The sequence below is a fragment of the Vanessa cardui genome, chromosome 7, assembly GCF_905220365.1.
Source record: "Vanessa cardui chromosome 7, ilVanCard2.1, whole genome shotgun sequence".
In the NCBI taxonomy this organism is placed as follows: Eukaryota; Metazoa; Arthropoda; class Insecta; order Lepidoptera; family Nymphalidae; genus Vanessa; species Vanessa cardui.
In genome coordinates this window covers 8,431,397-8,448,761 of record NC_061129.1, presented here as the reverse complement: position 1 = coordinate 8,448,761, position 17,365 = coordinate 8,431,397, and the positions used below count along the sequence as shown (strand labels likewise).

The 17,365-nt window shown below is 35.6% G+C and overlaps 3 protein-coding genes and 1 long non-coding RNA gene across 5 annotated transcripts in view; 2 read left to right on the top strand and 2 right to left on the bottom strand.

The window, feature by feature from the left end:
- Nucleotides 1–3,001, top strand: part of LOC124530874 — a 67,424-nt gene extending 64,423 nt beyond the window's left edge. Inside the window, exon 3 of the long non-coding RNA XR_006966485.1 lies at nucleotides 2,723–3,001. This is a non-coding gene — a long non-coding RNA (uncharacterized LOC124530874). The remainder of the gene's footprint in view (nucleotides 1–2,722) is intronic.
- A 1,700-nt stretch (nucleotides 3,002–4,701) lies between these two features.
- Nucleotides 4,702–6,284, bottom strand: LOC124530774. Of its 2 annotated transcripts, none has more exons than XM_047105047.1 (4): nucleotides 5,848–6,284; nucleotides 5,572–5,764; nucleotides 5,270–5,489; nucleotides 4,702–5,055 (listed from the first exon to the last, which is right to left on the bottom strand). In XM_047105047.1, the coding sequence occupies exons 1-4, from the start codon at nucleotides 6,118–6,120 to the stop codon at nucleotides 4,962–4,964; spliced, it is 780 nt and encodes a 259-aa protein (XP_046961003.1). In that variant the 5' UTR covers nucleotides 6,121–6,284; the 3' UTR covers nucleotides 4,702–4,961. The 2 variants fall into 2 exon arrangements, with proteins under 2 accessions (XP_046961003.1, XP_046961002.1); XM_047105046.1 differs by having other exon boundaries at nucleotides 4,702–5,069; nucleotides 5,848–6,266.
- Nucleotides 6,285–14,121: 7,837 nt separating this feature from the next.
- On the top strand, nucleotides 14,122–15,203 carry LOC124531243 (probable RNA methyltransferase CG11342). The gene has a single exon (XM_047105742.1). It carries the CDS (start codon nucleotides 14,382–14,384, stop codon nucleotides 15,099–15,101), a length of 720 nt encoding a protein of 239 aa, XP_046961698.1. The 5' UTR covers nucleotides 14,122–14,381; the 3' UTR covers nucleotides 15,102–15,203.
- On the bottom strand, nucleotides 14,776–17,035 carry LOC124531244. The gene is made up of 4 exons (XM_047105743.1): nucleotides 16,837–17,035; nucleotides 16,664–16,755; nucleotides 16,137–16,209; nucleotides 14,776–15,314 (listed from the first exon to the last, which is right to left on the bottom strand). Exons 1-4 carry the CDS (start codon nucleotides 16,855–16,857, stop codon nucleotides 15,204–15,206), a joined length of 297 nt encoding a protein of 98 aa, XP_046961699.1. The 5' UTR covers nucleotides 16,858–17,035; the 3' UTR covers nucleotides 14,776–15,203.
- Between the last annotated feature and the right edge of the window lie 330 nt (nucleotides 17,036–17,365).

Below are 17,365 nucleotides of genomic sequence, written 5' to 3'. Positions count from 1 at the left end.
GGTCTGTTGGTTGGCCTCCCAGGGAGGTCTTCGGGGTACAGTCGCGAGCGACGACGGCCACCTGAACACCCTAGCCGCAGCTAATTGAAGCTCCCTACGGTAATCCGAAATATTCTATAGAGTTTAATGAGATTCGACAAAGTGTCCACAGTATAACGCTATTTATGTTTAACTAGTAAACGCCCGCAGCTACCCACGCGTTTAGAGATTTGTTGTCAGTTCTTTAGCATATAAAGTAACCTATATATCTTACCTTGGAATTCAATCTTACTTTATATACATTTTCATCTAATTATGTTTTTTATATATATATTTCAATTTAATACTTGACAGACAAACAAAGTAATATTCCTATATACAATAATATATACAATAATATAATCATTACTACCAAAACAATAGTAGAAATCAAAATTCGGAAATAATTTGTTCATTGTGTTATGATTAAGTTTGGATATCATTTCAGAAATAAAATTAAAAAAAATTTATGAATGATGTGCTCGATGTATGCATCATTACATACCGAACGAGTGCCCCACTGATCTTATTAGGTAAAGTGCGCCAGCGCAGTGCGTGCACTCGTGGAAAATTATATACACTCCGTGTCCGAGACGCGTCCGTTAGGAAAATACGTATTATACTTGGTAATTATCTTTACACGCCAATAGATTACAATAATTTCTATAACTTACTAATTGTATATCAAATAGTTCCCATTTCTACCCAAAAATATCAATTATTATTATATGTATAATTAAACTATAATAACTATATGAAAAGTAATATAATTCGCTGAATCAAATTATGTTTATTATCTAATCTCGCAATCAACTAGTTGACCTACGTTACCTGCATCCTAATTTTAGTACACAAACCGCAGCAGCGACCGCTGAAAATCAGTGAAATCAGCACAAATAGTATAATTATGCTATTTAGCTGCCTTCATCATTATTATTTTATTCTATTTTAACATTAATTCATGTACTTGCTTTTATAAAAGAAAATTGCATCGCATATGCGATACTCCATAGATCTTTTAAACATTTATTATGATATGCAGTATTACATGCTTAAGACATATAGTACACAATATGTATACATGTGTGAAACCCACGAGCAATCTCTATTCCTTCTCTCACAGTATGATGGACGGCTATCCGACCGAAAAGCAAAGTACTAACTTTTTATAAATCTTAAGATTTGAACATAATATCTTGAAATCAGCAACATTATACGCAATAGATAAGAACTACGAGGCAGTAAGTAATATGAAAACAAATTTGAATTGAAAAATAATCATTAACGTAAGTAACATATGCAATCTTCCCAACATTCCTAATTGTCTCTGAAGTGAAAACTAGAAAGTGGAAGACCACTTGTTATTCAATTCGAAATGCACTTCGCAATAATTCTATTTCCACGGACAAGCGTGTGAGAGCTCACTCACTTTCACTATGCTTTTTTATGCAAGAAAATCTTTCGTTTAAATTGATTAATTATATTATCATATATAAATTAATTGATACAGTGTTAATTTATAAATGTTGAATCAAAATAATTATCTTTATTTGATTGAGAATATTTCGAAGTGTAACATAAATATTTTTATAATAAGATATATACAATATTTATGTATCGTATTATGTGTTGTATGTTATATACAAGCGATAGCGATACAAGTATGTAGCACGGGGCGAAAGCGCTGGACGTGTACGAAGATAGAAATGAAATTGATGAACTTTTCTCGCAGCAATAATGGCTTTGGCACGTACCAACATAATTCCCAACAAAACTTCCTCACTGCCCACCCAAACGCAGGGCTGAACACGCGATATTTATATACATATTTTTTTTACCAACAACCAATTTAATAAATACCGACAATTGCTTACATGACGAAGTATCAAAGTATAACAATTCATTATTTAATACGATTTATTTTTTCTTGATGTTTATGATATAAATGATAAGATCGATTCAATAAAAAACGTTTATATTATTTTATAACATTAAATAGAATTTCTAGCGTCATATTAATAAGTGGCGTTAATTAATTAACAATACGAACAAAGCGTTATCGCTTTTACGATATATTATCTGCAATTATTTTCCATACAGTAATTGAATCTTGTTTAAAGTGAATAAGTTTTCACAAAGTTTATATGTTATAATGTTACACTTTCTTCTAACGGTTTCTGGAATGGAAAGTCTCTGAACGCCTGCTACGTTCTCACGTTTCCTAACACTAAATAAATAAAATGATATCAAAGTAAATCAAGGTTGCTCTTTGACCTATTTTCGCACGTTACTCAATATTATAAGATCTTCTTGGTGACAAAAAATAAAGCTACAAGTATATCTGTGTAGTCTAACTGTACTTATTATAATTAGTGTAAGCGAACATGGTAAGAAATTAAATATTATTTATCTTACATAGGTTGATAACAATTTAACTATAGTTTATTGTATTACTAAAAAAAATTTTTAGATCTGTTTACAGATTAGACTGTGGTACAAAAACTCTGTCGTAGTTTTAACATCGCTTAACGGTTTAACGTTATGTGGATACAAAAAAAAATCTTTATTCAATAATTAATACATTTACATATGAACAAAAAAAATGTATGTGGTTAAGTAAACCTGATATATTTAAATTACTTATACGATTTAAAAAAAAAACTGTTTAATATCATCGAAATATAAAGAAGAATTTCCTTTTCAGACAACCCTGCTTCAAAGGACAACGGTCGGCGGCGCGGTGGCTGAAGAAGGGAACGTACATCCAATATAAGAAGAGAACAAAATAGGTTTATGTCGGATACTTTGACCATTCACCCGTAAAGTAACTTCGCTCTACGACTGACGCCCGCAGCCTCATATGTTATGTACTTATGTATCGAAAAATACATTACATTTTCGTTCTTCTTCCGTATTCACTAATATTATAAAGATGAAAGATTATTTTGTTTTTATTTTGTAATATTAGTGTTAAAAAAGTGACCACTGAGCTAATATACTGGTTTTACTTTTAAAATTTACATTCTAAATTACTTGGGAAAGCCCTATTGAATATAGTATATTTGGATTAATTGATTTTGGGATCGTAAATTTCATAAATAACCTCTTATTATAATGTATTTTCTTATTGCCTTAACCTATGTAATGTATTATAATTTTAATTAATCAAACATTCAAGTTATCATGGACAATGAAGCTTTACTATACGAATGCTACAGATATGTATTTTATATTTTAACAAACACATTATATAAGATACTTAAAGAAATCTAATCTAAAAAATTCAAGAAATAATTAGGTTAAGGAAATATCGTAAATAAAAATATTATCCGGTATAAAAATTGTAGAAGCTACAACAATGCTTATTTAATTGAATATCTTATCTTATATTATTCACAACAAAATCGATTAACTAAACAGCAAACATAATAACATAATTTAATCATATTTACTGAGATCATTGACACATCGTATCTAGATATATATAATATATGCATTTACATACATAATGATAGTCTAATTTGAGACGCAGACCATTAAGTATTGAAGGCACCCATTGACAGGAACCCAAGCAAGAGAAGTAGCTGATATGGGCTAATGCACTAGTCACTGTAAGCTCCCAGTGGACACGAGCCTTCAGATGTAGACGTGTACATCTACGCATCAACACTACACTATAAATAATTAAAAAATAATAATAAATAGATTATATTTGTACTGTCCCGATTAACTACTTAGCATAGTGTAGATACGAGCCATATTTTCGACGTATTTACGTGTAAATTAATAAACATTTCAATACACTACACTTTGCATTAAAAAGAAGATCTTATATTCTACAAATATAAAGTCCAAAATACACTAAAATGTGGATAAGTAATCAAGTGTAACGTTGCTCCTAAAACGGAAATAAAGCCAACATCACCGCCATGGTACCGCTTAATCAGAGCTGGACCGCCCGCCCTATATTTGCGTATGCAAAGAGACTCGAGCCGCATTAACTATGCCATATAGCCAACGTAGCGTGCAGCGATTGGGCAAACACATATCTGCATTATAAACAGCGTTCGGGCGTACAAACGCGCAATGTGGTCGGCCTTTAGCCGGGCCCGACTAATCAACGAGCTGACCTTCCGCAGCCGAACAAACGCCATACCACACTCCGCGGCATTATCACTGCCCTCCTCAATAGAGATGCTTAGTTAACTGTTTGTTTATCTGTATAGTGCTACTGAAGCAATCGATGAAAGTATCTCCTGTACTATCGGCGCATTTACAAAAATGATGCTATCGCGTATGTCACAAGTGTTTAACAAAGTTGAAATTATAAGATCTAGGCATTCTAACAGTATCTAAGCATGCATGTTCAGTGAATCGGTAAAAACTTTCTACTTTCCACGTTCGTAGCCGCTGCACTCATATAGCTGGAAAATCTTAGCATATTTTATACTCCTCTCTTCGGTAGAGCGTGCAAAGAAAGTGGATCAATGTTACTTATTAATTACTTTTTAATATTGATCGATGATTTCCAATTCGATATTACAATTTCATGCTTTAATGAAAGAAAGTTAATATTTATAATCCAGTGAAGTTAATACAAAAGTAAACATAAAGTTTATCCTAATCGAAAATGCTATCAAGAATTTTAACTATTACACTGAACCAAATAATAAAACCACAATATATATCATCATTTTTATTTTATCCTTAAATAATTTAAATTAATATTTAAATATACCTAAAACCGTAGTCACGATTAAATAAATTACATTAAATTATTAACTGACATAGATTTGAAGGTAGTATGAAGGTGGACAACGGGTTTCTTTAAATAGAATGTCCGCGGGTGGACGGCACTTTGGTTTGAGGTTATTTTGTATGGTTTTCAGCGCAAGGTCGTAGCGAGGCCGGCGTGTGTCGAATTTCGTTCAGCGACCGCGCGTCTACGCACTAGCGCTTGCTTGCGACTGCTCTGCGTAGTATCGGTAAGGGTCCATCGCGCCCGATCTCGCTGGCCTCACTACATATAGGTTTCGCCTTCGAATTAAAGACTAGAATTAAAAAAATACACAGTAAATAAATGTAATTGATCGTTATTTTAGTGTAGTAAAATTAAGTTCGTAATTTTATTTTATTCAATCTCTTACTTGTGGTTTTACATCACCTAAAATATTTCTCTATAAACTTTAATTAGGTATTATATACTAGTCTTGTAAAATATTGATTAATTGTATTTTATGAAATAATTTACCTATGGTGGCCATCTGCGTGAACTTGGAAAGTGGTTTCTCCTGTCGCGCCATCATGGCTGAACAGCTTTTTAAGGGCGATGATACCGGCGATCGTTAGGGCTACCTTACTTGCAATCAGCGCTTTACCAGCAATGGCAGCTAAAGTCTTCAACGCTATTCCTCCAACGATGCTCACGGTTGTGAAAATACCGAGAAGCAGGTAGGGCAGAACTTTTTTCCCTGTACAATATAAAAGTTTAGAATTATTTTTTTACATTTTAAATTATATATAAACACCTTATTTTATTAATGCCATACACACCTCTTCCTCTACCTTCCGATGCAAGATCCATTGAGACAGTGTGAGTGCTTAATAATTGCTCGAATCGACTACGTAGCATGGTGTCAAGCTTGTCCTCCATCGACATTCCAGGGAGGAAGCGAGGCTCGGCTACAGAATTTGGCGCATCGGCTTGTTTCACCAGGGTTAATCCGTCAGCAAGCTGAACGCTGTCCTGTACAACACATTGAAAAAAATTACACAAACCATTTCAAACAAATTCACTTCTCACGAAATCCACTAAGAACACTCATTCACCTGCTCTACTGCTCTTGTCAGAGCCGTTAGGGCTTTTCCTTTAAGGCACGTCGTTAAGTGTTTCTGCGCACTGCAATCATCGTAAACTTTTCGTAAAATGTTGAACTCAGCGGAGGACCACCAAGATCCTTCATCAGCTCTGCCACTGTCAATTTCATTTTGCTCGTAATCTTCTATATCCATCCGACGTGATCTTCGAGGCCCGTGAACATGTCCAGAGGCGACAACCACACAGATAACTAATAAACCGGCTATCCGAAATGAAGCGCACATGTTTCTATTAATTTAAACGCACTACACTTTAAAAATTAAATTAACGTATATGAGGGTGGCTTAGCGTCGACTGATGGTCGAGGGAAACGATCCGAGCTTATAACGGCGCGTCGCTTCACCGACTAGCACCACCAAACATCCGCCATTCCGCACCAATTCTCTTGCACGCCCACTTACGTAACTGAACTTGAAATGATGGAGAACTATTTTCCAACGCAATTTCTCCGATAAAATGCACAGTAAAAAGCGAGACACACGTATGCTACTACTTTTGATGCGTGTTTCAGATTTATATGTGCGCATGAAAAAACAATAATTGCAGATGTATTCGCGTGCTCCATGAGGACGTTGTAGTCCCACGTTTCACTCACGGACGACCGGTTTCAGCTCTATTAGTTACACTTGCAAAGTATGAAACTGAAGTAAATGTGTCTTTAATGCCGCGTGTACAGGGTCCAAGGTCGATTTGAGTAGGCATTGACCATGCGAATGCAATCCGTAGCGTGGATGAGGATGTGCAGTATAAGGAACCACGGATATGTACGATTAAAGAAAGTAAGAGTCGTATCGAACCGTAGCGAAATAATAGCTTATGTTATATCACTAATGTATATATATTATTAACCTATTTAATTTACTTTTGACGATGTGCAAATGAAAAATAAGAAAATATTAATATTTTTAAAGCAAAGAAGATTTTTCATTGTATGGATAGAATAACAAAATTACACTTTAGAGTTTTTTCTACGTCGAGTTCTTTGGAACTTATATCTAAGAACTGACCCAAAAACACGACGAAGATTTAATCGTTTTTCAAAATGTGATATGCAGGAATTACATAAATGCACTATAAATAGTGTATTAGTTGGTCTAATGGCTCGATATAAGGCCACAGACCCCGAGGTTCTGGGTTCACACCCGAGGTCGGACTGGTAAAAGGTTTTTTTATCCATGCCTCTGAAAGCACGTAAAGCTGTTTTTTTCTGAACGGTCTTTTTCTTTTTTTTTCTCTTTCCGGTCATGTCGACTTGCCGTCCCATTGGTTTTTGAGATGACAGACTATAGCGCACCTGTGTTCTGTGCACTACAATAAATCCTGCGTAGTGGTTTGATCTCCCATGAGATTATCCGCCGTCACCGACATCGGTCGGACAACATCAATACTATACCTTAAGTCGATTTTGAACATTTTACGATTGCAATCCTATATACATATGGTTAATTGCAACGCCAAATAACAATTGTTTTGTTTTTAACTGAAAATTTTCACTTTAAGTATTTATACAAGTTACGATAATCAACATTTATTTGCGCTCGCGATTTTGTTTTCTTTCGATATCTCTTCGTTCAACTATCGTAGGAACGATATATAAATATCTAAATCAGTCGAACATTTTAAATGTTCGTTTTCGATACATATATATTTAATATTGAATAATATATTTAATTTCCAAACACGGAACTGCCTGTTTTCCCGCCAGTAAGAATAAACATTACAAGAAATGACACACAATAAAATAAATTAGGTAGCCAGTCTTATAAGCTTCGATCCAATATATAAAAACACTTTTCTAATATCATATAAAATGAATTATTGTTTTTCGTTATTCTAAGTGTTCACTCATCGGTTATCGGATTAAGCTGAAAGTTCAACGTTCAGTTGTTAACTGGTATAATACAATCAACGTACAATAAAGCACATACCATATCGTCATATCAGATATTATAATTTATTACAAAAAAAAATTGGCAGCTTGACAAAAAAAAAAACTAGAGACGTTGGTTCACTCATCATCTTCTACTGCATTTTCTGCCTCGCGCAACCATTCTGTGGAATCATCGGCGGTTTATCAGAACCGTAGAAACATTAAGAGGAAACCTTTAAGAAAGAGCAACTTTTATTAAAGTTCCCCGGTGCCGCCTTGTCCCTAGCTGTGCTAGGCAATTTCCATCAGGTGAGCCTGCGCCTACTCGTTTGCCAGCTATACAAATAAATCTTAAAAATATACTTAACGTTATAAAGTAGCGAATAAAATTTCGTCGGTATTTCAAAGTGTTATTGTAAAATGATTTCTTTAAGTTGCGTGTAATTGCAAGATTCTTTGTCTTTTATCACATTAAAACAGCTGTCAACGTGTGATCTATCCGTATAAATACTATCTTCTTCATTAAGACATACCAACATAATCGAAAGTTTTGTATTTAATGAACATCGTAATTATATAAATAATGATATTTCTATTAATGGTTTATTTATAAAAAATACTTTAAATAAAAAAAGTACTCTGACTTGTTGGTCCACACACTACACTTAATTTCATTAAATGTTTACTATTATTATTACTATTTTTCCAAATTTGAAATTTCTTCAAGAATTAATTTATACTATTATGGTAAACAAGTTAATCTCACTGGATTCATTGTCCATTCCACGCATTGGTGCAGCGCAATTAACGTAGTGTGTTTTGTTAACACGCAATGTAAATAAACGTAGCTGAAACTATCGTATGGACCTACACCACGGTACTGACCATATATGATATATAATTCCTTTGTTTTATTGGGGTAGGCACATTAGGTATACAATACTGATTATTTATCTAACGATAATCTTATAGAGACATAACGTGTTATAAGAATAGGCTATTTGACAATGCGAAAAATAAAGTGTCAATTATTGTAATAAGTATATATTTTGAGTTTAAAAATGGTTATTTATTAGCGAAAGTTGAAATTATACTTATTTTATTCAAAAATATATTTATCCAGAAATAAAAATGCAATTTTTTAAACGTTTGTCAAGTGATAAGTCCTGATTGGCCGGGCTTATGATGACGCGCTATTTAAATATGGAATATTTGATATGATACTTTTCGGCAAATATATTCTAGAAATAAAAAAAAACACTTTTTACTGGGTTCCTTAACCTCTACAAAATTATACAAAATTGATTTTAAAAAACAGTTATAGCCTATTGGCTTAAAGCACATATAGCTCTATATGTTCTAAAGACTTATAAAACCAGCTTAGCTAGAATGTAAAAAAGTATTCTTTGTTGTTATTGCGACTCTTAAGCAAGCTTTCCAGGGTCATGATCATTGGTTGATACACTTCTCGTAAACCAGCTAGTAACAGAGTGCCTAGCCACTCATCATCCACTAGAAAACCAATATTCCTGAGCTTGTGTGCTGATGTCATAATTTTATTCAGTTCAATTCGTGGTTTAATGGCTTTTAGTTGTGCCATAATTTTATTGACATATTATTCTGTACCTTGGCAATTTTTTAACGTTGTGGTTTTTATTTTACTAAATACAACATTCTTTTTCGTACTTGTTATATCGAACATTAAATTGCTTGTGTCACGTTAAATTGCTTTAAAGGTCCTGTTGTAATGTGACGCAATTTCAATTTTATTCTTTTTAATTTATTTTTTTCACAAATGACACCCCCTTAAATAAATCTAATGTGATTAAAATATTTTTCTCGTAATTGGTCGCTTTAGAAATTTAAAATGTAGTACAATAAATAAATAATATTATAATACCATTTCACAAAAAAAACTATTGAGAGTAAAATGTATATTTTTTAACATTTTTAATTTTATATGTTTATATTATTAGGTAATTATTTATAGTTTTATAAAACAAGTAATTTCTTCTTCTTTAGTATCTTCTTCAGTATCTTTTTTTTTAGTAATATGCAATGCATCAATTGTCGTTAGAAATTTGCATTGATGCTGTATGTTGTCATGGTTGGTACCGGTATGTCGCGCAGCCAATCAGCCCTGACTTATGCTCGCAGAAGTAAGCCTATTCTAGCATCGTGGGATCATCTGTTGCTGACAAATCATCATCATCATCATCATCAGCCTATTTTTGTCCACTGCTGGACATAGGCCTCTCCCAGTGCACGCCACTGTGGTCTTTCTCCGGCTACTCGCATCCAGCTCCTGCCTGCCGCCTTGCGTGTATCGTCACTCCACCATGCCTGAGGACGTCCTACACTACGTTTGCCGAGACGCGGTCTCCACTCTAGAACACGTTTTCCCCAACGGTTGTCGGTTCTACGACAAATATGACCAGCCCACTGCCACATCAGCTTACTAATCCGGTGGGCTATATCGATGACTTTGGTTCTTTGACGGATCACCTCATTTCTGATGCGATCCCTCAAAGAAACGCCGAGCATAGCCCTTTCCATAGCACGCTGAGCGACTTTAAGCTGGTGGACCAGCCTTGTCGTGAGTGTCCACGTTTCGGCTCCGTATGTCATGACGGGTAGGACGCACTGATTGAAGACTTTCGTCTTAAGGCACTGTGGGATCGACGATGTTAAGATTCGACGTAACTTCCCAAACACTGCCCAACCCAGCTGAATTCTTCTATTCACCTCGTCCTCAAGGTTGTTTCTACCTAATCGCAGAGTCTGCCCGAGGTAGACATATTTTTGAACAACTTCGAGGATGGTACCGTGTATCGTAGTCGGTTCCGGTAGAACATGTTCATTGAACATGACCTTGGTTTTATCCAAGTTCATCCGTAGGCCGATACGCATAGAAGAATCAGCCAGCTCGTTCAGCATTTGTTGTAGGTCCTGCAGCGTTTCTGCCACGATGACGATGTCGTCTATGAATCTCAAGTGAGAGATGTATTCGCCATTGATGTTAATGCCACGTCCTTTCCAGTTCAGCGTCTTGAACATATCCTCCATTGCATTAGTGAACAATTTGGGGGAAATAACATCCCCTTGTCTCACTCCTCGATGCAATGGTATGGGATTTGTTTGCTGATTCTGTACTCGGACGGACATGGTGGCAGCTTCGTAGAGACATCTCATCACTTGGATGTATCGCCAATCAACTTGGCAACGCTGCAGGGACTCCAGAACAGCCCAGATTTCAACCGAGTCAAAGGCCTTCTCATAGTCCGCGAATGCAAGACACAGGGGCCGATTATACTCATGGGACTTCTGTATAATCTGCTGCACTGTATGGATATGGTCTATGGTGCCGTATCCGTTCCGAAACCCGGCCTGCTCCGGGGGTTGGAGTTCGTCGAATCTTCGCGCAAGACGGTTCGTGATCACTCTTGAAAACAGCTTATAGACGTGGCTCAGTAGGGATATGGGACGATAGTTCTTCAGCAGGGTTTTGTCTCCCTTTTTGAAGAACAGGACGACCACACTCCTACTCCACGCCTCCGGAGTTCTCCCTTCGAAGAGGACCGAGTTAAAAAGCGTCTGAAGTTCCTTAAGTACCGGTTTACCTCCCGCTTTTAATAGCTCTGTGGTAACGCCGTCCTCTCCAGGGGCTTTTCCATTTTTAAGCTGTCCAAGAGCAGTCACGATTTCGCCAATACTGACTTCAGGCGGGTCTTCGGAGAAATGGCGTGTTAATGTAGCTCTAGGATCCTCATTTTCGGGATCAGGTCGAGATGCATGCGATGCGTATAACCGGCCGTAGAAGTCCTCTACTTCCGAAAGTACTGCCGGCTTAGAAGAAACGGCTTCTCCACTTGCTGTGGTCAACTTCGTCAGGTGGCTCCTTCCAAGAGACTGTACGAACACCTTAGACCCCCGATTCTGCTCAATAGCTCTTTCTATTGCAAGAGTATTGGAGCACCGGAGGTCGTGTCGTACGCGCCTGCTGATCTCTTGGTTTAATTGCCGTTTCTCTGACGAAGTGACGGGTGGGTTTTCACGTCGTTTCTTCATGAGCCCCAAAGTCTCTTCCGAAAGGTTGGACTTCCTGCCCTTACGCTGCATGCCACAATATCTCGTGCCTTCTTCCCTGAGAATTCGAACTACATTTTCGAGGTTCTGGTTTACGTCAGTTGTGGTTTCCACAGCAGCGAATCGGTTCTCCAGGATTGACTGGAATGTTTCAGATCCCGCAATGGTTTGGAGCAGCTTTGGTCGGAGCGTGGACTTCATCAGACGGGCGCGCTCGGACTTAAAATTGATATTCAGAGAGCCTCGGAGGAGTCGGTGATCACTACCCGTATGGAACCTATTAATCACTGAGACGTCTCTGAATATATGCCTCTTGTCCGTCATTATGAAGTCGATCTCATTTTTTGTCATAGTGTCAGGGCTTTGCCACGTCCACTTCCTTTGCGGCTGCTTCTTGAAGAAGGAGTTCATCAAGAAGAGCCCCTCCCGTTCGAGGAAGTTGACAAGCATTTGCCCCCTATGATTCCTGCTTCCAAATCCATGGGGTCCTACTACCGATTCGCTGCAGTTCTGTACTCCCACTTTAGCGTTAAAGTCCCCCATGACAACGTTGTAGTGGGTTTTCGTGGTGAAGTGGAGGGCCCTCGATATGTCATCGAATAATTCTTCCACTTCATCGTCCGAGTGTGTCGAGGTCGGTGCGTATGCTTGCACCACCTTGAGGCTGTACCTCTCGGTGAGCTTTATAATGAGGTACGCTACCCTGTTCGACACACTGGAGATTTCCACAACGTTGTCAACTAGGGACTTATTTACCAGAAACCCAACGCCACCTTGGGATTGTTGGTCACCCTCTCGGAAGTACATTAGGTGGCCCAATTCGAGGGTTACGGTGTCCTCTCCCTCTCTACGGACTTCACATAGCCCTAATATGTGCCACCTAATTTTCCCAAGTTCTACCTCAAGTTGCGCTAGATGCGAGTCAAGCCGTAGCGTGCGTCCGTTGTACGTCGCAAGGGTCAGTCGGTTGTGGTGGCCTCCCGTAGCCCGGTGATTCTTAGCACCCCCCGTCCCGCCGTTACCATCGTCGCCACCATGACGAGGAATAGCGGGGCTGCCGGGAACTGGGGGCCGTGGCTTGCGTGTGTGCAGCATGTGGAGGTTATTGCCCATAATCGCCACGCTGGGCAGGCGGGTTGGCGATCGCAGGGCGTAGCTTCTCGCAACGGTGACGCTGCTGCCCGTCACCGGCCTGTGGTATTCCGCTACGCCTATTTTATTTAATAGTTATACCGCCATCAGTCGGTCGCCAGAGCCTCGTTTGCTGGTCGGCAGGATGCACAACGGGCAGGTGAGGTTGGCTTGGGGCACTAAGGTGTAGTTTGTGCCCCCTTACATCCCTTGTTGCTGACAAAACAGCGTTGAAAACATTGCCCATAAAGTACAAAACAAACATCATGGGCACTTTTATTAAGGCTAATTATGTTTCTTCAGCAGTAGTACTAAATAAAACAGAGATTTTATAATTACTTTAGTTTAACTATTACATTCATTTGAGACAATACTGAACAATTTTAGATTCACATAAGAACAGATGATTACCATTAGTTTATATTTAATTTTGACGACCTCCGTGGTCGAGTGGCGTGTACACCGGTTTTCATGGGTACGCCACTCTGAGGTTCCGGGTTCGATTCCCGGCCGAGTCGATGTAGATTACCATTAGTTTTCTATGTTGTCCTGGGTCTGGGTGTTTGTGGTACCGTCGTTACTTCTGATTTCCATAACACAAGTGCTTCAGCTACTTACATTGGGATCAGAGTAATGTATGTGATGTTGTCTCATATTGTCTCATAATTATAAAATTTATATTCTACTGATGACGTCTCGTAGATCTTTGTCGCAGGTGAAACTGGCGCCTCGCAGCAGCAGCAATTTACCTTACAGTCATGTCATGTAATGGGTTACGGTTCTATGAGTCAGTTCCAGTCTGATCCAATAAAATACTAAAACTTTAGTACTATAGTACTATAATATATAGTTTGAATTAGTAATTATATTCTCTCTTCTCTTTCTCTGTCTTTCCTCTCCTCTCCTTGCATCGCCTCACTTCGCTTACATTTTAATTTCTGCTCATTTAAAAATATCGCCATTACAATTATAGTTAATCGTCCTATTCAAAATTATTAATCATTAACAATCCTCTTTATAATAAAAGTTATTAAAAAGTTTTATTTTGTTTAAAGTTGCAAAAATTGTCTCTGGCAACACATCACGCGTCGTGTCAACACTATGTCAAATAAATAGTGTCAGCACTCAGCTGACGCCTGACAGCTCAGCTGACAAATGACAACTTAGGGTCTGTGCGACAATCAAGTAGCTATAAATAGTTCTATTAGTTAATAGTTTCCTCTTGAATTTACTTTAGTTTTACTGATATATTTACTAACTAGTTTCAATTATAAAATCTTCTTACCTTTGTATAACTGTTATTAGCTATAAAATAACAGCACACTCAGTACTTTTATTGCCGACAACTACATTATTTACAAAACTTTTACTTTACAAATAAATATAATTTAACCTAATATGTCACATGGTATTAAGGATTTGTCATTTACTGGAGATAATCCTGGAGCAGCAAGATATGGCAACTTTATAAACTACTACTCATTTCACAGTTCAAAAGAAAGAATAAATAACTTACACCCTACAATGTTTTTACACATAGAGAGTGAGAATATTCATTGTTTAGATGTAGGCTGTAATACTGGAGAACTTACAGAAGAACTATATATTTATTTAAAAACTATGTATCCTAAAAGCAATATAAAAATTTTAGGCATCGACATTGACCCTACTTTAATAGAAAGAGCTCAAGAACGAAACACTAATAATGCTATTTCATTTGTTACAATAGATATAACTACAGAAAATGGGTGTAAACAAATACAAGAATATATTAAAAATGAAAACAAAGACATGTTTGATATAGTATTTTGTTTTTCGGTCACAATGTGGATACATATTAACATTGGTGATTTAGGATTACAAAAATTCTTAAAATTTCTCAAAGATAATTCGAAATCAATTGTTATAGAACCACAACCATGGAAGTGTTATAAAAATGCTCAAAGAAGAATGAAGAGGTCTGGTAAAGTTTTTGAGTTATTTGATTCACTGAATTTTCGAGATAATGTAGATCAAGAAATTGAAGATATTTTGAATGACCAGACACATATTAAGATTTATGAATCACCTTCTTCTTCTTGGAATAGAAAGATCCAATGTTTTCATCTAAGAGAATAATCTGAACATTTAATTATTATAACTAAAATTAAAAATTTTGTATATTCTAATTATGTACAACTTATAACAAAATAAACATTCTGGTATTCATTTTTTTTACTCTTATGTTGTTGTAACTTCTTCTGTGCTGGATTCAAACTCCAACTTGACATCACTGCCAAGTCCCTCAACATCCATTTCAGACTCCGAAGCATTTAGCATGTTAAATGTTACCTGAAAAATATATAATTTTATTATTCTAGGTCTATGTTACAAAACATACATTACAGTACATTCAGAAATTCTATTAGTATTGCATCCTTACAATAAAGTGAGATGGCCCAGTTGTAGGAACATTTGAATCTTAACTGATTATTGAGGGCTAAGACTCAGACAAACATTACAAACAAACATTACAGATATATATGTTTGAAAAATTATTAGGTACTGTTGAGAAGAAAAACACAAGGAACCCTCATCTATCGTCACTGCCTAATCATAAATATTTGAATGATATAAATGAAACATTTAATTTAGTTTAAATATCTGTACTATAACAATTTAGTAAACTATTTGACTTGCAAGATTTGACCCATGATTATTAAATAGTCGTATACAGTACAATCCTCTACTATTTATCCCTATATCAATAAATGTTAAATCTACAAAGCTTCAACTAATTAGGATCTATGAATTAATTATTTTGTATCACTTCATACTTCATAGAATCAAATGATTTGTCCAAATTAAGAAAAACATTAAATCTCATTTTTACTTACTGAATTAGCCATCAGGTTAATACAAAATATTAATTTAAAATAGTTTTGAATATGTGTATACTATACATACCATTGTATTTTAGAAAATATCAAAATAAAATCAGTTATTGTTGTAGAAATTAAACTATTTTAAAAACATAAGCTACAACCAGTAATGTATAGAAAGATTGATTTACCACCAAACAAGCAGACCTTTTGAAGAATTGAAATAAAGATCAGTCATGAATTGAAACTCAGCGGTGTAAACATATACTATATATCTCTCCTATATGCTTACCTGACCCGAACCACTATTGCTTCCCAATCGCTCGTCCTGAATTTTTCTTTTAACTGGTGTTTTTGATTGTGTACTGTAAATGTTTGTATTTATCAATTAATAATAATCAAGACAAAAAAAATAGAAATGTTGATATTTGTATATTAGTTCAAAAGTATCATTGGGATTCACCTAATTTATATAAGGCAAACAAGTAACATATTCTCTTGCTTGAATTAATCCTAATGAATTAGTTCAAGTGTTGGTTCAAGATATAAAACAAACATTTATTTTATATTTCACTATTTCCAAAAGTAAAATTTTAAATTAAAAAATATAACTTTGCTTATATTTCTCATATAAGCCAGTATTTTTGATTTTATAGCTTGATTATAAAAAACATAAGTTTACATAATAAGTTTTTTTTTCACAGGAAGGATACGGCAATTGTATTAAAAATATACTTTTGTATTCAAATAATAGTTTATGTCTGTACTAAATCAATAGCCTGTTCTAAATAATTTATTTTTTTATAAAATGAAACAAACCTTGGTTGCTGCTCCGTCATTGGGTGCAACATCATCGTCATTTCTGCTAGTTTATTAAAAGCTGCACCGGCTTCTGTAAATATTTCGCCCACCTGAAATTTAAAGTTGCCTTTAAATAATAATAGAAGCATTATGGATATGTATTTTTGGGTCTATTATGGTTTAGATAATACCTTTGCAGCCGAATTATTCATTTCGAATACGTACTTCACACAAGGTTACTAGTTTTAAACACAATTGAACTAAAACAATCTTCCCAGATACCCAGAATCTGCAGCAATATTTAATTTATGAATGAAATTCGAATTTATTTGTTTATCAAATTATCAGAATGTATTACTAGTGATGTCTAACAGGACGTCAAAAACAACAAGGTGTCAAAAACTCAAAATTAGTAACGATCAATATCGATACATTCTCAATAATAAAAAACCCATTTTTGGTATATTACGATTAGCAATATAGATTGTCTCTTTTTTGTTTAACTTAATATGTGTTTTGTTTTTAACAATAAAAATCTAGAAATTTGTTTTTTTATATCTTACTAAATTCAGATGTAAACCGTATAGTAATTAAACTTATATTACGATTTTACTAAATTGATGAACTTTTCTTTGAGCAACCAGGAGTAGTTCTACTTCAAGGTTTAGAATTATTAAAGTAATTTGCTTGAATCATACATTTAATAAATATACCATAAAC